At 44.6% G+C, this 22963-nt stretch overlaps 1 protein-coding gene across 2 annotated transcripts in view; it reads left to right on the forward strand.

Annotated features, from left to right (window-relative positions):
• Nucleotides 1–18770, forward strand: part of MAP2K4 (mitogen-activated protein kinase kinase 4) — a 135550-nt gene extending 116780 nt beyond the window's left edge. Inside the window, exons 8-11 of one of the 2 annotated variants that reach the window (XM_034989626.1) lie at nucleotides 2536–2613; nucleotides 5531–5679; nucleotides 14927–14972; nucleotides 16137–18770. In XM_034989626.1, the coding sequence (XP_034845517.1) occupies nucleotides 2536–2613; nucleotides 5531–5679; nucleotides 14927–14972; nucleotides 16137–16250 (387 nt within the window). In that variant the 3' untranslated portion in view covers nucleotides 16251–18770. The other variant, XM_034989625.1, reaches the window with a different exon arrangement.
• The last annotated feature ends 4193 nt before the right edge of the window (nucleotides 18771–22963 follow it).

Here is a 22963-nt window from a genome sequence, read left to right on the forward strand (position 1 = left end):
TTTTTGTTTTTTTGATGTAGTGTTCCATGATTCATCGTTTGCGTATAACACCCAGTGCTCCGTGCAGAACGTGCCCTCCTCAATACCCATCACCAGGGTAACCCATCCTCCCCTCTAGAACCCTCAGTTTGTTTCTTAGAGTCCATCGTCTCTCATGGTTCGTCTCCCTCCAATTCCCCCCCCCCCCCATTTGTAATGTCTTTATTAATAAGGTTTCTGTAAGTGATTATATTGGCCTCATACAACGTTTCTGAAAGACATTTGTGTGAGACTGGTGTTGTTTCTCCTTTGCATGGTTCAAAGAGTTCACCAGAACCCATCTGGGTTTTGACTTTTCTTCATGGGAAGGTTTTTAGTAACAAATTCATTGAAAAAGTAGTTTTAAGTCTATTCACATTTCTGTATTATTATTGATAGGTTTCATTTTCAAATAATGTGTCCATTTCCTCTATTTCTGAAAGAGCAGTAGTAACGTCCCCTCTTTTGTTCTGATTTTAGTCATTTGATTGTCTCTCCTTTTTGCTCAATTAGTGTAGCTGAAAGTTTGTCAGTTTTGTTTATCATTCCAAAGAATCCTTTTGGGTTTTGTTGTCTTTTCTCTGTGGTTTTTGTTTGTTTGTTTTTGTCTGTTTTACTTGTTCTTCTGTTTCCAGTTCCTTAAAGTTGTAAAGTAAGATATTGATTGCGATCTGTCTTGTTTTATAGTATTTGCATTTGGTGCTATGAATTTCCCCCTGAATACTACTTTTGCTGCATTTCCCAACGTTTGATAAGTTCTGTTTCATTTTCACTTTGCAAAATTTTTGTTGTTGTTGTTGTTTTTTACTTGAGGCTTCCTCTGTGATCTGTGTGTTGCTTAGAAGGTGTTGTTTAATCTCCAAATATTTGGGGATTTCCCAGGTAACTCTGTTACTGATTTCTAATTTAGTGACTTTTTGATCTGAGAACATGCTTTGCATGCTTTCTCTTTTAAAAAGTAAGGCATGTTTTTATGACCTCACTGATACGAGGAATTCTTAATCTCAGGAAACAAACTGAAGGTTGCTGGAGTCGGGGGTGGGGTGGGAGGGATGGGGTGACTGGGTGATAGACACTGGGGAGGACATGTGCTATGGTGAGTGCTGTGAATTGTGCAAGAGTGTAGAATCACAGATCTGTACCTCTGAAACAAATAATGCAATATATGTTAAGAAAAAAAAAAAAAGAAGATAGCAGAAGGGGAAGAATGAAGGGGGGGACATCGGAGGGGGAGACGAACCATGAGAGACGATGGACTCGGAGAAACAAACTGAGGGTTCTAGAGGGGAGGGGAGTGGGAGGATGGGTTAGCCTGGTGGTGGGTATTGAGGAGGGCACGTTCTGCATGGAGCACTGGGTGTTATGCACAAACAATGAATCATGGAACACTTCATCTAAAACTAATGATGTAATGTATGGGGATTACATTAATGATGTAATGTATGGTGATAACAATAAAAAATGAAAAAAAATAAGGCATGGTTTGTATCAGTGGATGTTCCATGAGAGCTTGAGAAAAATGTGTATCCTGCTGCTGTTGAACAGAGTATTTTCCTCTCTTGGTTGACTATCTGGGACTTTTTTATGTAATTCATATCTTATCTTAAATACATATTTTTACAACTAAAAACTAAGTAGCTTCCAGTGAATACTGATGCAGCCACAGTACTCATGTTCAAAACAAAACTATGTAAAATAGGTCTCCAAACTAGTTGTTGCTGACAGGCAGAAATTATAACACAGTCGACTCTTGTACTTCTGGACATTCCTTCCAATAGCAGTGACTCTCAGCCTTTGCCCAGGACCGTTGTCAACTCTGGCTACTGGTTCTCTGTTTTCTTCTCCATCCCTGACACACTGTGTAAATAATGGTCCCTTATTTCAAGGAAATATAAAGAACGATCCCTTCATGGAAATTACTAAAGATGATTTTTGCTGTTTGCATGATAGGATAATATATTTTGACAGTGCCTTAATTTGGTTAAAAATGACTAATAGATATCTTTAAAGGTATGCATAGTGATGCATAGCTTTATGATGAAGAATGGGTGGAGTAATTAGAATGAATTTAGCTCATGTTTGCTCTTGTATCTCAGATATATTGTGGTGTGGCCTTATTCAGTGAAACAGAGAAGACTTAGTCTTTTTTTTTTTTTTTCTGTTTACCACTACTTGCTTACTAATCTGACCCTGTAATTCTTTATTTTTTTCACTTTTCCAGTTTTCTTCCTTTTTTCTTTGTTCTCAGCTTCCGGTTTGTAAATGCTGGTGAGTCCTTAGGGGGATAAATTAGAAGAGTTGCTTTGTGTTCCCTTTATGGAGGTGGTATTGGGTTGGGTTTTGTTGTTGGTGGTGGTTTTCAGTATAATGAATGCTTCCTGTTACTCCCAGTCTGACCCTAGACGTGGATTCTTCTAGGCGTAAGCTGGCATTTCGGCTCCCTACCCAGCTGTTGCTTCCATCCTGCCCCTTGAGAGTGTGCGTAATTAATGACCATGACTTCTCTTTCTGTTCCAGCCTGAAAGAATAGACCCGAGTGCGTCACGACAAGGATACGACGTCCGCTCTGATGTCTGGAGTTTGGGGATCACATTGGTATGTTCGTCACGGTGGTGTAGCAGGAAATTTAGAATTGAAAGAAAATTTTATCAGCCTTCCATCCCTCATAAGAACTGCTCTTCTTCTTTTTTTTTTTTTCCCTTTTGGTCTTTGACTTTATTTACCTATTTTTTTCTCTATGGTTATAATCACAGGGATTATGTCTTCTAGTTGTTGAATAAAAATCTGTGTTTTACTGTAAAAATCAAGCCAGAATTAATGGTTTCCCTCAAAGTTTTATGCAGTGCCTTGGGTCCTTCGATGTCGCTCTGGATCTCTTGGCCAGAGATACTAGGAGTCAGCACCTGCATCAACAACAGGGACAGGGGAGGGCGGCTCACGGGCAGTCAGGGCGGCGGTGACTGGCTCCTCCCACCTCAGGCAAGAGCAATATGTCCGGGGATACTCTGTACAGCGTGGGTATTAGGCAGACTTGTTTACATGTAGGAAAATAGTTTCTACTTGGAATCTTCTGTTCACTGAATGGAACGAACGAGTGAGCTGAAAGTAATTCAGTTCTGGACGAACACCCAACTACCTAGGTGATAATTCTAATAAAAGTTCTACCTTAAACCAACACTGAGAAAGAAGAGTGAGAAAGCTTCTTAATTTGCAACTAAGTACAATGAAATAAACTCTTCTTTCTCACCTGTGACTGTACTGAAGTTTTCCTTCTGTCTTAAAAGTATCTTTATTTGCTTTTTACTTCCTATTACTAAACTTTGTTTTGAAATTTTAGATTTATTTTCTTGTGCTTGCTCTCTTACCATAGCTCGGTGGCATTTTTCTGACTTTGGACAGCTGCTTCTACATGGTGGGAATTTCCCATCACTAGATGGGGCCGTGTTCTGTTTGGGAGGCAGCCCAAACTTTTCCTTTCATTTCCTCCCATTTTTAATAAGGTCCCATGGCTCAGAGGTAACACAGGTTCCGAGCAGAGAATTTTTTTTGTAGCTTAATAAATAATCTCCATCTGTTCATTGGCATTATGTGGTCTTGAGGGCTTCCTGTAGATGAGAATCACATACCCTTGTTAGTGATCCTGGTGAGTCACACTGCCGGGCCTAGTGAATTCTCTGTACGGAGAGTTGAAGGCTGGTAGCTCACCTCTGCAGAAGCCTCCATCCGGTTTCTCTTGTGACCTGATATGGGCAATACCTCCTGGAGTCTTTTCTCATTGTGAAGCCAACTGACCAAAGGAGAGACGTAATCCCTTCTTCTTTAGTTAGGAGAGAACATGGAACTTGGGCATCTTTTAGGTGGTGACTGGTCCCAAGGCCTACAGCACGGCCTATAGCATCCTTCTGAGGTACCTAACTGTGTGCATATAAAGGATATTCATGGTTCAGAAACACCTGTCTGTGCCCAAACCAGTTTTGTTTAGAGAGAATATTTACTTCATCATAAAAAGAGAATTTTGTTCTGTGAAAAGTTTAACAGGAACATTTTCAGCAAGTTCTTTTAGTATATCTGGCTAAACTTTGTTTAAAAGCAAGGCATTCAGTACTTATAATAGTTTCATAATCTATTTTCCATATGGATGATCTTACAAAAATTAAGAAATGTGTGAAATTAATTTCTAAGTTCCTAAGTCCTTCACTTTCTATGGTGCATTTTACCGTTTCCTTCTCTTATTAACATCTATTCTCAAGAATGAATCTGATAAAGTTATTCCTAGTGTTGTGAATAACCAATGAGGTTTACTTCATCCCGAGCATTTGTATTTATATCAAAAAGAAACCTCAGCCAGAGGACTGAATTTCTGCGTCTGTGTGGCATGCCTGCCCGCCCCCCGCACAGGCGTGTGTGCGTGTGCGTGTGTGTGTGTGTGTGTGTGTGTGTGTAACTGGGGACGGTGGCAAGCTGAAGGTGCCGTCTTAGGGTGAAGAAGGACTTCCGGCCCCAGCCTCCCACTGGAGGATGCCCTTACTGTTGCTTGGTCGCTTTCCTTTCACCGTATAAACCAGTAATTTAATACTTGACAAAATCGACTCCACCCGATAGCCCTGAGCTGAAGAATCTCTGCGACGGTGTCCTCAGCGCAGTCTCTCAGATGCCTTCTCCGATGAGCTTGGGGGTCTCACCCTCCCCTAACAAGTCACCTGTCAGTACACCCAGCATGGGGCTCATTTAGGCCATGCTGCAGATTTAGACCTATCTTTTGGAAAAAGCACAGTTTTTTTGTTTTCATTATCCTCAGAACAGAGCGAGAGAAAGATGAGAATACAGTCCACAAATACGTTTGACCTTCGGTGCATTGGGACGTACGTCTGTAAGATCCTTCAGAGCTGGTTTGGCGTGGGTTAGAGATACTGTCCCAAGCGTCATTGTTGGGGTTCAGGGTTCGGGGTTTGACCCAGACTTGATTTCTTCAGTTATAGTAACAATCTGCTTGTGGGTGAAATTGTTGTAACCGCAGGGTGGCTGGAGTACAGAATTCCCAGGTTGCTTCCTTTGAGCTCTGGTGGACTTCTGTTGGTTGAAAGTTCGCTTACCTTCAAAATGACCTTGAGCACTGTTCTGGACATGGCCTTCCATTCAGATAACTACAGGTTGTGCACACTTCGCACCAGGAAAGTTCTAGAACCAGCCTTCCAGGATCCTTCATACAAAGGATTCAGAGTTGAGGGTTACCCCGGTGCGTTCACGCGGTGGCGACGCTGTCTGGGTTTAAATCTGGTGTTTCCTTTTAGTCCCCGTCCTGGAACTCAGTTGATCTTATATTACCTTGGTTTCTAAATACCCCTTCCACTTAGCCTTAATAACTGCGAAAATTGCACCTCACCCTCATCTGGGTTCGATTCAAGGCTTTACAAGAATTTTGCTTGGAATTCAGATTTCAGTGTGGGTGTTCCAGTGAGGAGCAGTAAATAATGCCCAGTATATTTTGTTTTTCCCTCTGTGTTCTCTTTAGTACGAGTTAGCCACAGGCCGGTTTCCTTATCCGAAGTGGAATAGTGTATTCGATCAACTCACACAAGTCGTGAAAGGGGACCCTCCACAGCTGAGTAACTCTGAAGAAAGGGAGTTCTCCCCAAGCTTCATCAATTTTGTCAACTTGTGGTGAGTACTTGATTTCTGAATTCTCGAAAACCATGTGGTGAGGACAGCGAGGCTTACCTAGCAGTGTTGGTGCTTTACACTGGGGAAGGGCAGCTTCTTCCCATCGCTCTGCTTCCTAGCTGGGACTCTGGGTCGCACCGGCCACAAGGAAGGTTCCAGCTGGCTTGGAGAGCATCACTCTCTCACTCCACGACTGGATACTGATGAGAAACAGCTGGTGGTGGGGAGGCTGCTGCCTCCAGATTCCTAGTGCTTACCAGCAGTACAACCCAGGCGAGACCGGTCGTCGTAGTCTGATGTGCTCCTGACAGTGAAGTTGTACTGGAATCACCTGGAAGCTTTTCCTAAGTCAGGACCCTCCCAGGTCAGACTGCGGGTGCAGGGCGGATCTCCGCTCCGAGGTAGCTGTGACATGTGGGGTGCGTCTGGTAGAGCCGGGCCCCGAGCTCAGCTGGTGGACCGTGTATTGGTTGTCTGAAACCTTATTCCAAGGGAGGTGTGAACCCGACCCCTGGTGGTGTTTGTTCACCTTTAGCAGGTGTTTGTGCACATACACACCCGTGTGTGTAGAACGTAAAAATAAGTACGTGCAGATACGGCAGGAATACGGTCGTGCTTTGTACTGTTTCAGTCTGTGTTTTAAATGAAACCTGTTTTGTTACCATTTGAATATCTTTGATAATTTGTCCAACATGATTTAAAAATAAGATGTGTTTTTGAGCAAAAAGCCTTCCTGAAAATGCTTTTCCTGCCAGGACTGCTGTTTCTCACTCCTCTCTCTAGTCCCTTTAAGACTTATATTTCATGGTCTAGCATTGCCCTCTTTTCAAATAATTAGGACATATTCGAATAATTAGAAAATAGTTAGAAAATATTTCATCTTCTGTAATTAAATTCTACTTTTGCATTGGTTTTCCAGGGGGAGAGGAATACCTCAAGGTTTTCTAGGATGACTTAGATTGGCTGTTTTTCCTTTTTAAAAACAATCCACTTCTACCAGTTTGCACATAAATATGCACTTTATAGAATTGCATGCCATCATTTTATAGATTCCATTTTAATGAAACAATTCGTTTAAGTAATCTGTGAGTCGTGGAGCAGAATTTCTAAAATGATCACCTGTGAAGCCTCCACCAGAGTTGCTTTCGTCTTAATCCCTTGTTCTCTTTACTGGTTTTGTTGGATACATGTGTTGTGTAGTTTTCCTCTCTGTGTCCCTTGGTGCCAGTGTGCCCCTGCAGATAATGGTTATAGACATCAGTGTCTCACTGTTTTCCCTGAGTGGGTCCATGCTTCCAGCTCATTCCAGATCACCGGGGCTGTAGTTGGAAGTACACCTGTTTTCAGGACCTGCTCCTATCAGCTCTCCACACTTGTCTATCCTCCCTTCCACTGTCCTTGGGCATTTTCTGTCCTCTCTGACTTGGATCATTCAGATTTCTACTGCTTTTCTCATAATCCAGTATCACTTTGTTCCAAACCACTCTTCTTCTTTTTGTCAGAGTTGTATTTTTTATGATACACGTCTGATCATGTTACTTTTTGTTTAAAACTGTCTAGAGCATGCATTTTTAACAGAGTGATATCATCACCCCAAAGGGGGCAAAAATTTGTTCCGGAGAGGCAGAAACTCTTGGACACATGGAATATAAACAGATATGCAGTGTTTAAATTTCCCAGGAAATTTAATGATAAAAAGACTGGGGAGCCCTGGTCCAGAGGCTGTCCGTGGCCCTTAAAAAAAAAAAAAGGTCTAAATTAACCTGGTTTTCAAAACCTGTTATGATCTGGACCTGGTTTTTTGTGCTAGCCACAATTCTCAGTCCTCCCCTTGAGCTGTTTTTCGGCCAAACTGAGTTTCTGCAGTTGTGTAAGTTAAACACGTATGGAAGATACGGGAACATATTCTCATGGCCTTTGGATAGATTAAGATTTCTTCAACAGCACACAGAAAGCAACTAAGCATAAAAGAAGGGATTTCATGGGCGCCTGGGTGGCTCAGTTGGTTAAGCGACTGCCTTCGGCTCAGGTCATGATCCTGGAGTCCTGGGATCGAGTCCCGCATCGGGCTCCCTGCTCGGCAGGGGGTCTGCTTCTCCCTCTGGCCCTCCCCCCTCTCATGTGCTCTCTGTCTCTCATTCTCTCTCTCGCAAATAAATAAATAAAATCTTAAAAAAAAAAAGAAGGGATTTCATTAAAATTAAGAATGTCTCTTGATTAGAAGACACCACTGAATGAAATGCCAACCATGCAGTGTCCTTGCCGTACAGATATTTGAAAAAGGATTTTCATTCAGAATATGTAGAGTGCTCATGAGTACAAAACACTTATAAATATGAAAGTGACAACCCAAAGTGGCCAAATACTTGAAAAGGTGCTTCAGAAGATGACATTCAGGTGCTCAGTAAACATATAAAAGGGTGTTCATTTGGCATTACTAGACATCAGGGGAATGCACATCAAAACTACAATGAGACACGATTACGATCAGCAGAAATGACTCCAGTTTAAAAGGCTGACGGTACCAGGGCGTCTGAAGCAACTGGAAGTCCCATACGGCGCTTGCAGGCCTGTGAGTTGGCACAGCCTCTTTGAGAAGCTTGGCAGGATCTCCTAGAGCTGGTGGAATACAGCTGGTGCACATGTTATGCTCCAGCAGTTCAAGTCCCAAGTATGTGCCCCGCGAAAGCCCAGACAGAGGCACGCTGGAAGACATGCGTAAGGATGCGCAGAACCACATATTCACGATCACCTCCAGCTGGAAAGAAGCCCCTCTGTCAACAGTGGAGTAGACAGTCAGCTCTAGCATTGTTCACACAGCGCTATACAGCATCGAACATGGGCTGTTGCTACGCTCGGCAACAGGGGTAAATCTCAGACGGCATTGCGTGGAAGAAGGAAGACAGAAGACAGTATGCATGGTTTCATCTACATGAAATTTAAAAAGCAGGCAAGGTGATAGAGTCAGAATATTGTTCCTCTTATTTTTGTTCTATACTTAGAATGTGTGTTCTTGGCTGAACATACGCTTCAATTCAAAGTTTGCTTAAGGAATAAAAAGGAGATGAGGGCTTAGGGACCAAAGTGACGATACCAGCGCACAGTTTACGTTCCTCCCTGCTTTAACTTCCTATTTAAAGCATTAATGGAATTTTTAAAAGTCTTTACTTGTTCTGAAAAAGGGCAGAAGTACTATCCTTGAGGAGTTCTTGTGAAATTGGGAAGATGAGGCTGAATTCAGGGATGGCCGACTGGTCTCGAGTTTTCCGTGTGCAGAGGGAAAACGCCATGGGCAGGAAATAAGAGCTGCGCTGGAATTCCTCAGCTTGGCACAGAGCACCTGCGACGGGAGGCAGCTTGGGGCCCAGGCCATTAGGAAGCAGATCTCGATGCTAAAAAAGCCTTGAGGGAGTGTTTTCTGCAGTGGATCCCAGACACGGCTGGGGCTCCGGCAGTATTCACTCCTGCCTCACACTTGGCTCAGGCTTTGCTGCAGTGACCGCTAGTGAGGACCCTTGTGTTGGTTAGAGGCCGGGGAGCATGGCGGAAGCTGAGCTCACAGACCCAGGAAACATCCTTTGGCAAGGTGATGATGCCCTAGGGATGGCTGGCTGTCCACTCTTTCTCCCAGTCACCGAGGTCTGTGACGGGGGTCAGCTCCTGATGTTCGGTCAGCACTGATGCCTGTGGGGCATGAAGAAATAAAAGGAAGATGAGAATTGTATCAGTCTGAAAAATTCGAACAAACATCCCCTTGTGAAATTTGCCCCTGAAAAGGTCAGGGAAAAAACTGGTGAGAATGGACTACTTTGAATTCAGGAAAAGTTTTCAGGTAGCAGACATGGTTCCTGAATCGAAGGGGGAGGCAGCTACGTAGCATAGTGGGTGTTGCAGGGTTGACCAAATCTCTGACATAGGCAACACCCTTGAGTTTATCTTGCAGACGAAAGGAATAAAAAGATGAACAGGAGACAGATCATGAGAGACCTGGAGAAAAAAAATTCCACTTACCTGATAGAGAATTAAAATGAAAATTATCTTTACTTGAAGAAAAACTGGAGTCCTTAAATTAAAGTACCAGACCAAATTAACTAAAAGGAAAAAAAACCCACCGTATCTAGGGATGTTGTAAGATTTTGCTGTTGTTTTATGCATTTCAAAGATAAAGAAAACTTGACAAGCTTCCATTTAAAACAGGCACACATATGGGGCGCCTGGGGGGCTCAGTTGTTAAGCGTCTGCCTTCGGCTCGGGTCATGATCCCGGGGTCCTGGGGTCGAGCCCCGCATCGGGCTCCCTGCTTGGCAGGGAGCCTGCTTCTCCCTCTCCCACTCCCCCTACTTGTGTTCCTGCTCTCGCTATCTCTCTGTGTCAAAAAATAAATTAATTTAAAAAATTAAAATAAAATAAAAATAAAACAGGCACACATAAATGTACACACCAGGGAAGAGCCATACCCAAAAAGTGGAGAAACAGCTGTGGAATGATGAGTGTGGACTGCAGATTATTAGAGTGGATTCAGTCTTGGACGTAATTGCACTGAAACTCCTAAAATGCTGGATAAACATTTTATGCTCTCTTTTTTATATGTATCAGAGTTGGTACAAGACTAAGGAGTCCACAGAGTTCTAAAACTAAGTGCAATCAGAAACTATGGGAGATAAGATATCTGACAAGGGGTGAATATCCAAAATATATAAAGAACTCACACAATTCAACACCAGAAACCCGCAAATAATTCCATTAAAAAATGGGCAGAGGAATGGAGCACTGGGTGTTACATGCATAAACAATGAATCATGGAACACTGCATCAAAAACTAATGATGTGATGTATGGGGATTAACATAACAATAAAAAATTAAAAAGAATTTAATCAAGTTAAAAAAAAAAATGGGCAGAGGACCCGCATAGACATTTTTCCAAAGAAGACATCCAGATGGCCAAGAGGCACGTGAAAAGGTGCTCAACATCACTCATCATCAGGGAAATGCAAATCAAAACGGCAATGAGATATCACCGCCTACCTGTCGGAATGGCTAGAATTAAAAAGGCAAGTAACAAGTGTTGGCAAGGAGGTGGAGAAAAAGGAATCCTCCGTGCACTGTTGGTGGGAATGTAATTTGGTACAGCCACTGGAAAACAGTACAGAAGTTCCTCAAAAAATTAAAAATAGAAATACCATACAATTCAGTAGTTCTACTACTGGGTATTTAGCCGAAGAAAATGAAAACACTAAATCAAAAATATATATGTACCCCTGTGTTTATCACAACATTATTTACAGTAGCCAAGATACGGAAGCAATCTGTGTCCATCCATAGATGAGTGGATAAGGATTTGGCACACACACATATATATGTGTGCAATGGAATATTACTTGGCCACAAAAAGAAGAAAATCTTGCCATTTGTTACAACGTGGGTGGACCTAGAGGATATTACGCTAAATGCAATAAGACAGGGAAAGACAAATGTCATGATTTCATTTATACGTGGAATCTAAAAAGCAAAACAGTGAATAAACAAAAAGCAGAAACAGACCCATAAATACCGAGAATTGATGGTTGCCAGAGGGGAGGAAGGGGGAGAGGTGAAATGTGTGGAGCTGAGTGGGAGGCCCAGGCTTCCAGCTGGAGAAGGAGTAAGTCATGGACATGAAAGGTACAGCGTAGGGAACATAGTGATGTTGTTGTAGCGTTCTATGGTGACGGGTGGGAGCACAGCATAATGAATAGACTTGTTGAATCGCTATGTTGTATACCTGAAGCCAGTGTACCATTGTGTGTCAATGATGCTTCAGTAAAAAAAAAAGTGACTTAAAAAAATAAATTAGGGGAGGTAAGGATTGTAAGAGGCAGCTGATTGGAAAGACTCAAGTCAGTTGGCAGAAGCAGACCAGATCCTTCAAGCTGGGACCCAAGAATTCCCAAAGATAAGGCCAAATGCAATATGAGTTCATAAGAAATTCCAACACTCATACAAGAAATGAGAATTAGTAGAAACGACTGATAGCAGGAATACATCTGAGGACTTCAGATACGAGAGTAATGAGAAACAGAAAAAAGTTTAAAGAAAAAGAAGAAGCTTGGACATACAAGCAAGAAACAGAAACTTAAAGCACCAAATTGAACATCCTGAAATAAAAAGCATACACTAAAAACTCAGCAGCTGGATTAAGCAGCAGATAGATTAGGTGTAATTGAAGGGAGATAAATAAACTGAACAGTGGGTCTGAAGCTACCGCAGAACTTTTGGAGGTAATGGAAATGTTTCACAGCCTGTCTGCCCAGTGTGGTGACCAGAGCACCTGAGATGTGGCTAAGGAAATACATTTTAACATTTCATTTCATTGGAATGAATCCGACCTTATTGGATGCAGGGGGCTTAACTAGTTGGGGTTAACGTGGTAGCTGATGGCCACGGGAATTCTGAAACAGAGGATAGTCAGTGTTAATAATAATTTGGTTGAACATTTCTACTCACACAGCGTCATGAGTTTCTACGTTGGCACAGCTTTTTGCTCCAGTAAATGACGTGGAAAAATCGAAAACCAAAAAGTCGGACAGCTTTATGAAGTAAATATCAGTGTGGATGGCAGCTGGATGGAAGGATGTATAAAATGCCTTGGAGGTCTGCAGCTTTGGCCTTGCTCTCTCCAGGTCTAGAAGCAGACAGGATCAATGGTCAACAAGTGCCCTTTTCTGGACAGGGATCCACAGGATCAGGCTCTGCTTAGAGGTCAGGATCTGGGGAGTGAACGAAATACTCGCGTCAGTCACTGCCTGGGCCACAGTATGCTGCAGGGCTACGGAGTGGCAGGCTCATAGATAACCAGAGGACTGGGTCTGTAATAATCCTAATGTCAGCAGGGGATAGGAACTTCACAGACCCATTACGGGACCTTGTTCCGTACTGGTGGATCCTAGCTAAGGAAACTGCTCTCTGTCTCTCTAGCTGCTGCTTTAGTTCATAGTACTTAGTAGGCACTCGGAGAATTGTTGAACAGATGTATGGATAAGCGTGTGCACCCTGCAAACCAGAATTCCAAAATACATGGAGTCTAATGCTAAGAAAAGCAACTAATAAACAGAACACGAGTTTACGTTACATCAAGCTGAGTTTGTGGAATAGTCTAAAATACAGTTCAAAATAAAATAAGTGTATTTAGGGTGTCCAAGGAAATGAAGGTGGAAGTTCTGTTAAAACTGAGGAAGAAGTAAAACAGCAATGAAACAAATAGTTGGATATGAAAACTAATTAGACGTTTTAGAAAGGAAAAAACATAGCTGTCATTACAGAGGATAGCAGGTTTGTTGTACTCTAGACTGGGAACAATGGAGGATGGAACTGGGGAAGTTGGCAGAATAGGCCTGCGGGATTTCCCACATGACACAGGTTACACTGTAGCAAAGGGTAGTTGAGCACCAAGGGGAGTAGAGTGGGAACTTCTCGGACGAATGTAGTGGGAATGACAAGATAATTCTGGAAGTGGAGAAGCAATATTGGAGACACTAGTGAAAAGCATTTGAGAAGTGATCTAGGATATGTTCTCAGATTGAAAGTAAACTCTCTCTACCATGTAGGATAAACCAAGGTAAATTTATACCTAAATGCATTGAAGTAAAAGTGCAGGACAATAATAAGGTATAAGTTAGCAGGAGGATAGAATGTCTGTGAGGGAGTAATTAATTAGACTCCACCAACTTGTTATCAGCAACAGTATTTGCCAGAAAACGAGTCATAGCTCCAGGGCATAGAGGAAATAGAATCGTTAACCTTGTCCTACAGTTTTGTACTTGGGCATTCAGTTATCATTCAAAACAAGGAGGAAATACATATTTTTTTTGGTGGGGGGAATGGAAAGACGAAGGGTTTACCATTCACAGATTGTTAGAAGAGATAGACTTGGCCAAAGAGGGAGGTGAACCCAGCAGAAGGGGTTGCAGGTTGGCTGCCTGGAAGGCAGAGAACAGCGTGCAGGAGGCCGATGGGTGGTAGCGATCTTGCAGTCAGCCCTAGCGAGGCGACGTTGGGTGAAGCGCATTCTCAGCGGGGGCCTCGGCAGACCCCGGAGCAAGCCGTGCCGCTGGGGTGGCCCTCTGAGGTGGGCCTGACGTGGGTGAGGATCTGGATTTCTCCACCCCTCTGTGGGGCGGTCACTAGCTCAAGCTGCCCCAGAGGGGCTAAGGTGGCTGCTTCAGCCAAGATCGCCCCCAAGAGGCTGGTAGCTGTCTGCTGGGGACGCTCTGCATTCCGGAATTCTGTGTAGCTACACGCTGTACGGCACGGAGGTGCGGAGCGTGGAACACAGCACTGGCTGAAGAAATCAGTGAACTGTGTTGCCAGGAGTAATGAGAGAGAGAGGGAGAGAGAGAGAAAGAACAGATGGGGCGAGGGGCAGAAGGAGAGGGAGAATCTCAAGCAGACTCCCCACTGAGTGCAGAGCCTGACACGGGGCTCGATCTCACGACCCTGAGATCATGACCTGAACCAAAATCAAAGAGTTGGACGCTTAACAGACTGAGCCACCCAGGTGCCCCTAATTAACTTTTGATCGTAAAAAAAAAAATGAATCTAATTGAGGTTGGAGGAGAGTGGTGATTAAGATATGGTCCAGGACAAATTCGGGAAATAGAAACAACATGAAGATACTCCCTGGTAACATTAATTAGACAAGGTAGGATTCAAGGGGAAAATATCAGGGCAGAGGGTTCAGTAAATCAGTATAGTCCTTAGTGAGGTTGCACTGTTATCAACTTTTGGACCAGAGAACACAGGATTGAGAGACAGAATGCAAAACTTTTAAAAATCTAAGGATAAATTGATAAAATTTATATATAGTTTACTTCCCAGACTCTGGTTTCTCTTAGGTAGTGTGTATAAATACTCGTGTGTATATTTAGAAAACACATGCGCGCACATACACAATTTTATACTTACACATTCATATGTTTAACTGTGTAGTATTCTGCCATGCAACTGTGCCATAAGTTATCTGATTTTCAGTAGTTACCTTGTTTCTGATTTTTCACTAATGCTTCTACACTGAATATCCTAAGGAAAAATCCTTAGATTATAGATTGTCTAATTTTTTGTGTTTTTTATGTTCGCTGGGTTGTCCTCGTTGTTACTCTTGTCTCTGAAGGAAAAAACTGCTTGATTCTTTGTAATATCTCATTTGTGAAAAGAAAAATACTTGGGTAACTGTGTCTCCATTTTATTAATGGTATTTTTATGTTATTTTAGCCTTACGAAGGATGAATCCAAAAGGCCAAAGTATAAAGAACTTCTGGTGAGTATGAGACTTTGGGAATTACGTTTTGTTTTATGTTCTCTCCTTTTTTTTTACTTTTGGGAATTTTAGGTATTTCCTCACTGCACATTCTCTTAGCATGCCAGTTCACTAAGCAAGTATTGGTCCTCTCTGTCCTAGACAAACAGCTTGACCTAATTGAGTACTTTTTAAAAAATGTTCGAAACAGATATATGGAAAGAGAGAATTGGAAGTATAACTTCCCTACCAATTTACTAGCTGGATTCTCACAGAAGATTTTGGCCTTGACATGTCATAAAAATTACCCCAAAGAGTTACAACACTCACTTTAAGGAGCCAGCTCCGACCGCACGGTCTGTGTATGCGTAACATACCTAAGACTTTCTTGTGCTTCTGCCTTCATGCAATGCGCTCACGCAAATTTACATCACACAGCAAATTCCCGTGTCTTTGACAGTTCACCCATCCCCGGGACTTGGGCGTCATAAGCAGTCCTGGGTGTGGCATCGGTCTCGGCGGTGAAGAAAATACCGATCTGGTTATGTGGGGATCTTTTAAGGAAAGACCCCATTGTCTAGGGGCCAGGTTACGATGTACCTGTGGTCAGAGCCAGCAATGACCAAAGAAAGATACGCGGTCAGCATACTTGGAGAAGCCGTGAAAGAAAAGTACTGACGGAGATGGCATGTGAAGGGAGAGGGGGAGCTTTGCAGGGGACAGGGCAGAAGCTCCTAGGATGAGATCCCGTTGAGCCGCCTGGAGCGGGGTCTAAGGCACTGGCAGAGTCTTTTCTCTAAGATCCTTCTGCTGCACGTGGGGAAATGGGACGTGAAGCTGACGTCTGTGTCCCAAGAGGAGTGGCGACCGGTATTCACGCAGCTCTTCTTGGCTCTCAGGTGGCGGCAGAGGCCCCAGCTCTGCTCTCTGCCTCCACAGGTGCTCCCGGTGTGGAGAATAGTTTCCCGACTTCGCTGCCCGACGGCTCTTCCACACCAGGCATGCCCGCACCCAGCACCACGTCTCCGTGAAGTATGGGCCACGCTTGGCCTCTGAGCCGGTGCCACGATAATATGCAGCCACGTGTGGTTGGAGCCTTCCGTTCTGCGCCCCGTCACGACCTGTGGCCTCTGACACCAACTTTGATGTTTTTCTTTTCTTTCTCTCTGTTCCGTTTTCTTGCAGAAACACCCCTTTATTTTGATGTATGAAGAGCGTACCGTAGAGGTCGCCTGCTATGTTTGTAAAATCCTGGACCAGATGCCAGCGACTCCCAGCTCTCCCATGTATGTCGACTGATCTCGCTGCCAGTCAGACTCGAGAAAAAAGGGCTGAGAGGAAGCAAGACGTAAAGAATTTCCATCCCGTATCACAGTGTTTTTATTGCTCGCCCAGACACCACGTGCAATAAGATTGGTGTTCGTTTCCATCATGTCTGTATGCTCCCGTCACCTAGAACATGCATCCCGTGGCACCTGATTGATCACACAGTGTTAGTGCTGGTCAGAGAGACCTCATCCTGCTCTTTTGTGATGAATTTAGTCATGAAATGTGGAAGTCAGTACGACCAATTTGTTGACTGTGATTAGATCACATCTTAAATTCATTTCTAGACTCGAAACCTGAAGACGCAGCTACTGGGGTGGTGTTTTGTCAGACTTCCAGATGCCGGAAGAACGCGGTGATGGATGTACTATGTCTGAACAGAGAGCCTCGGGCTTGAGTGAGAGGAGCTGATGCTGCCGACGAGACACACGGCCCTCTGGAGCTGGGGGACAAAGGAGGAATTTACTTTCTTCACCAAGTGCAATAGATTTACTGATTTGATATTCTGTTGCTTTACCGTCACCGTCGATGTTCGGGGGTCGATGTGCTCAGCCAAATTTCCCGTTTGAAATATCACGTTAAATTAGAATGAATTTATCTTTACCAAAAACCATGTTGTGTTCAAAGAGGTGGACCGTGAAATATCGAGACGGGACAGAATGTGTTCTTTTCTTTTCTCCTTTACCGGTCCTTCTGCTCTTCATCGGGAAGACTCGGGAGTCTGCCACTCGTCAGAGAAGGTGCTGATCCTAAGAATCTTCATTCTCAAAATTCGGTGTGCTGCCAACTTGACGTTCCGTCTGCCACAAACCACCCGGACTGAAACAAGAAAAACGCACTGAGGGCAAAGCGTACAGATGTTTCCAGTTCTGGCATCTGATCTGGAACAACTCGTAGCAGGTTCCCCCTCGGTCCCGGTCCCAAGCCTGATACTTTAGCCATCATAGCTCACTCACAGGGAGAAGCAGCTAGAAGCGATGTGCCTTGACTGATTACATAGAGGTTGTGTAGGCAGCACAAGACCAAACCCCAGTCTTTTGCTCTCACTGGCCCAGATCTTTGGTTTCTGAATCCCCCTCCCTGCCTGCCTGGTCTGTTGCCACTCTGTGACTTTTGCTTAATCCAATATTTTGCCTTTTTCCTGCTCCTGTATCAAAACGCTTTTTAATTACCAGGGACGTTTAGCCCCAAATCCCTCCTATGCTCCAACGTTTAAAGGCTCAGAAACGTGGGGCCCTGCCGATGTGGTAGGTGATGAAGAAGCGTCTTCTAGAGACACATTTGACCAGATGAGGGTCCCTTAGAGAAGCTCGTCACCTGTGAGAGTCTCTGGCAGATCACTGTTACTTTTTGGAATTGGGATTCTATTAAAAACAAAAAAAACCCCCACAAAACCCCAAGCACACCAAACCCCCAAACCGCCCCAGAATGGTTGTGAGGCCACTGCAATCCGCCCCTGTTGCTATGCTTCTTCCCTTCCTCATGAGCCAGGTTCCCCTTGGGCGCCGCTGTGGCCGCGCTGGCCCTGAGCGTGCAGCTCCGTGTGGCGGTGCACGCGCAGAGAGCAGCCCCGGGCCGAGGCCGGTGGTGCCGGCCGAAGCAGGTGACGGCCGCTGGTGCTGGGGGGCCCCTCCCAGGGCGGCCGTCCCAAGCGCTGTAAAACCGTCGAGGGAAAGCGGTGCTGATTCACGTTACATCCCTGTAAATTTCAGAATTCAGAAATGAATTATCGCTTCGGTCCACTCGCCTTGTTTCCCCAGTTTCCCCCCAACCCAGGCTTCCTAAACCTTAGACTTCCCAGTGTTCTGAAAGGAAGCGTTGCTGCACGTCTTCCTTCGACCACACCAAGCCATCATCCTCCGTTGCTCCCGGGGACTCAGGAGGAGATCTCTTGCTCTGCTGTCCACTTCCCGTCTGGCTCCGCGTAGGGTCACTTTGCCATCGGACGCGTGGGGATAAAAGCAATTCTGACTGTCCAGGAGCTTCATCTGACCGTTCTCTTGTGTGGATGACCACATCGAAAGGCAATTTTAGTGTATTAATCATAGATTATTATAAACTATAAACTTAAGGGCAAGGAATTTATTACAATGTATCTTTATTAAAACAAAAGGGTGTATAGTGTTCACAAACTGTGAAAATAGTGTAAGAACTGTACATTGTGAGCTCTGGTTATTTTTCTCTTGTACCATAGAAAAATGTATAAAAATTATCGAAAAGCTAATGTGCAGGGATATTGCCTTATTTGTCTGTACAAATGAAGCTCAGTAACATACCTGCTTCTTGGAGCTTGGGAATATTTTATCCTGTATTCTTGTTTGAATCCCTCCTCTATTTAAGATATATACATGGAATCGAAGTGTTTATGTAATAGTTCTATCCTTTTGCCTGCAGGTCAGTTGTAATAAATTTAGGATGTGATGATGACTTTGTAATTTGATTTCCTGAAGTCAGACCCTGAGAGGGGAAAATCAAGTAAATTCCATTAAATTATCTGTGCATTTCACGTTGGGAGAAATTCTGTTCTTATGGAAGTGTTTGTGGCTCCGTTCGTTCTCTCCTCCCATCTTACGGTTGCTGTAGCTCTTCGCTTACTCATCTTGAACCCACAGGTGTATCTGTGAAGCCCCTGCTTTGCCCTCTGTCCGAGCAGGTGGGATGCGGTCTCTTCTTCAGGTTTGTTCCTTTGTTGGTTGCCCTCACCTGCCCTAGCTTTCTCGATGCTAAAGGAAAAGGGTACCGTTCTTCCACCTGTGACATGCTGGAGATCCCCAGCCCGTAGGAACCCAGGCTGTCTCGCCTGGTACCTGCTCGCCAGCCCTGCCTTCTGCCCCAGGTGCTGTGGCTGCTGGGTGGGCACGAGACACCAGCTCCGATTGCCGTTCCCACCACCCAGGAGAGGGGGACGAGGAGGGGATTCTGGGTCAAAGCCCTGTGGAGGTCTGACCTGGGAGGTTGGCGGGTGGGAGGACAGACGGAGCTGAGCAAAAAGCCACAGAGGCCCGGAAGCGACGGGAGACAAGAGCTTCGAAGCTCCAGCACTGAATTTATCTGTTACGCTACCACCTCCCGGTTGTTGACCAGATCCTGGCTCACTGATCACATGCAGTTTCGGCACCTTCCCCTTTTCCTTGCCTGTTTCTAACCCGATCAGAGATGCAGGAGGTAATCGCTCCAGAACCAGCCGCGGTAAGTATCCAACGTTCTCCGAGGGATGGCTGTGGATACCCTGACCTCCCCAGCTCCACCTTAGCTGCTAGGGGAAGGGATGGCCTTCGGCGCTTCCAGGCCCCAGCTGTGCAAGACAGTATCGTGAGAAATAGGTAGACTCCGTGCTTCATGCTTCGTGGGACTCTACCTATACTCTTCATCTCAGTTGATCCTGACTAGCCTCCCAAAGTCAGGTTGCAGTGTCCCGTTTTTCTAGAGAAAAAACAGGGTTGGGAGAAGTAAACTTCTGTCTCTGGTAACAGTAGGGAGGGGAGCTGAGATTCAAATCCAAGTCTATGACATGTGCCGTAGGAAATACTACATCAGACAATGGAGTACAAGAGAGATGAGAAGTAGAAGAGTGTCCAACTACACCCGGACATCCTCTGTTCATAAACCTTACCAGGCCACCTTTGTTGTCTTGGGGATGAGTCGACATCAAAGGTTCTGGGGGCCATAGTGGGGCTTGGTGGCCAATATAAAGGCAGCTGTGAGGAAGGAGGGTACCTTGGAACTAACCAGAGAAGCTCTAAATCCGATCGAATTCTCAGGCACAGCGCACCTAAGAATTCAGGATCGAGGCCTCGAGTCCCCATTAGCATGATGACCTGGTGTGGCAGGAGAGGAACTTAAGCTGGCTTTGAGTTAGTATTAAAGTCCTTTTTCACTTACCGGTTCCGTCCATCTGTCTTAGCGGCAGGAGACAGATGCAGGACACAGAAGGTCTCGAAAGTGTCTCGGAGGTCCGAGGAGGTTTGTGTCTCCAGCTCTCAGCCAGGGCTGGATGCACCAGCCCCATCCATAGCCTCTGTGCTCGTTACTTGGGATGTAAGGGATCGAGACCCTAAAGCCTATTGGTCCTGAACTTGTTAACTCCTTTAAATACCTCATGAAGTGGTTTGAGGGACAATCCAATAGCACTGGCGAGTCCTAGAGTACCCTCCAAGAAACCGGTGTCATGGAAAGTTGGCGCGAGACTACGCGTATAAGGAATACCGTTAGTATGTGAACCATCAGCCTCCATAGATCTTCTAAATGGATGTATTTCTTTCAGATAAACGAGCATCCAGGAATTCTTTCCGATAAACGGATATCCGGGAATTCTCATCTCAAACCTTGAGATCATTATAAGGTAACGCAATTTCTGCGTTAGCATTTTTATTTTGTTTTTCAGAGGACGTGCCAAAGCGTATCATACTTCTTAACTGTAAGATGCGACCCTGCTATCTAAAATTGTCAGTCTGAAGTGTGAAGTCAGTGAATTGTGAAGTCACAATTGAGTCATGAGAATGTAGAAGGAATCAAATTTCTATCCGCATTTGAAATTCCTGTCTACATGGACATCTTGCTGAAGAACTGCAAAATGGGACTTCTAGGTTTTCCTGGCTCTTCTACACAGATGTAATGTGAACACAAGTCTTTGAGGTAGACAGTCCCCCACTCAGGGTCCCGGTGTTCAAGAACTTGGTAGTCCAACCATCTAGGTCTTTTGATGCTTCATAGTCTACTCGTGAAACTCTGTGTTTCCTATTTGGCAATGTAACAAACTAACAAACTAGAAGATGTGTTTATAAAGTGGCTAGGTTTTGTTTTCGTTTTTTTTTAAGCCAAGATGTGTTACATGCACGTGATTCCTACCTGTTTTACAGACTCTACATTTATTCCAGTCCCTGGAGCCATTGATAAGAACACTTTTCATTTCTTCAGAAAAATGATTTTAAGCATATTGGTTAGAAGCATCGTTACACAATTGTCCCTGCTCACTTTTAATCCCAAATGGCATTTCCCAGTTTAATTTCTTTACTTGCAAGATTGGATCCCAGTACACTTCTGCCTGTTTCTATAAAGTGAATCCAATTTCAAAGCATGGAGAGTTGTTTCAAGTGAGGGCAGAAAAAGCATCAAAACGTGTTCGAATCAGCTTCTGTTCCTGAATATTTTCCTTCCAGTTAGGAACCAAATGCTTTAGATTAGATCCCTTAATTTTCCCTAGTTCCTTTGTTTCTAGTCTGGTTGACATGACACACTCATTTCTCGCCGTGAATTTCCTCCTGCTTGCTGGTCTTCCTCACCTTCCTCACCCCCTCCATCTGTCCCACTACTGCCCTTCATCTTTCTAAAGTGCTGATTGAATTGCATCATTCTTCTGTTTGAAATTCTTTAATAAGTCCTGGGGATGTGCAAGATGAAGGCCAAGCTTTTATGTTACTTGATGTATAGTTTTATTTAATCTGAACACATGGGTGGGAACTCCTCTCTCCATGTTAAAGAGGAAGTGGGCTCGCTGTGATTGGTAACCTATCCTAGTAACTAGGACTAGTAACCTGTGTGCCATCACAGAGCCATTGAGGAGTCTGGAAGGGTCAGAAGTAGGGCATGAGTCTGAAAAGGTGGACAGGGTCTTAATCGTACCTGAAATTGCACATCACGCCAAGGATGAGCTTTTTCTCCTGTGTGCTGGAGAACCATATGGGATTTTAAGTGACGAAATGGTTTGACTATACTTTAGAAAAAACATTCCAGGGGCGCCTGGGTGGCTCAGTCGGTTAAGCGTCTGCCTTCGACTCAGGTCATGATTTTGGGGTCCTGGGATCGGGCCCCGCATTGGGCTCTCTGCTCAGCGGGGAGCCTGCTTCTGCCTCTTCCTCTGTGTTCCCCCACCCCCTGCAAATAAATGAAGAAAATCTTGAAAAGAAAAACGTTTCAGTGACAACGTAGGCTGGAAGTGGGGAGATTTGAAGGCCAGTTAAGAAACTTGCAATATCGGGGCGCCTGGGTGGCTCAGTCAGTTAAGCATCTGACTCTTGATCTCAGCTCAGGTCCTGATCTCAGGATCTTGAGTTCAAGTGCCGCATTGGGCTCCAGCTGGGCACAGAGCCTACAAAAAGAAGAAAAGAAAGAAAGGAAGGAAGGGAGAGAAGGAGGGAGGAAGGAAGGGGGGAAGGGACTTGCAATATTCCAGGCAAAAGTTGGTGGAGGTAAAGTAGTGGGAATGGAGAGGAGAGGATTTAAGAGAAAATGTAGGAGGTGGAATTAGCTCCATGGGTTCCTGATCCCATGTGTGGAGTAAAGAACGAGGTAGGGGGGCCAGGACAGATGTTTTTTGGACAGATGTTGCTTTACAGGTCTGTTGTGCCATGCACGACCTTTCACGGTTCGCCCGACCTGCTCTCTGCCCTTCAGTGCCTCTTGTTGTCTAAGCCGGTTCCTTCTGTCAGAAACTCTCTTTTCCACTTGTCTTTTCAGGGCACCTAGTTATTCTTTAAGACCTGGGTTAAATGGTACCACCTCTGGGAGGACTTCCCAGTTCCGTCCTCTGAGCTCAAACCACTTCTTTCTTTCTTTCTTTCTTTTTTCCCACATCTCCGTGCAGCTTTCGTCATGTGCAGGGATGCTTATCTCCTCCCTTACTTGGCTGCGAGTTACCTGAAGTCAGTCTCAGCCATCCTGTGACCCAGGGATAGGTCATCGTAGCC

Source organism: Mirounga leonina, unplaced genomic scaffold, assembly GCF_011800145.1.
Source record: "Mirounga leonina isolate KUSES-001 unplaced genomic scaffold, KU_Mleo_1.0 Mir_488, whole genome shotgun sequence".
Lineage (NCBI taxonomy): Eukaryota > Metazoa > Chordata > Mammalia > Carnivora > Phocidae > Mirounga > Mirounga leonina.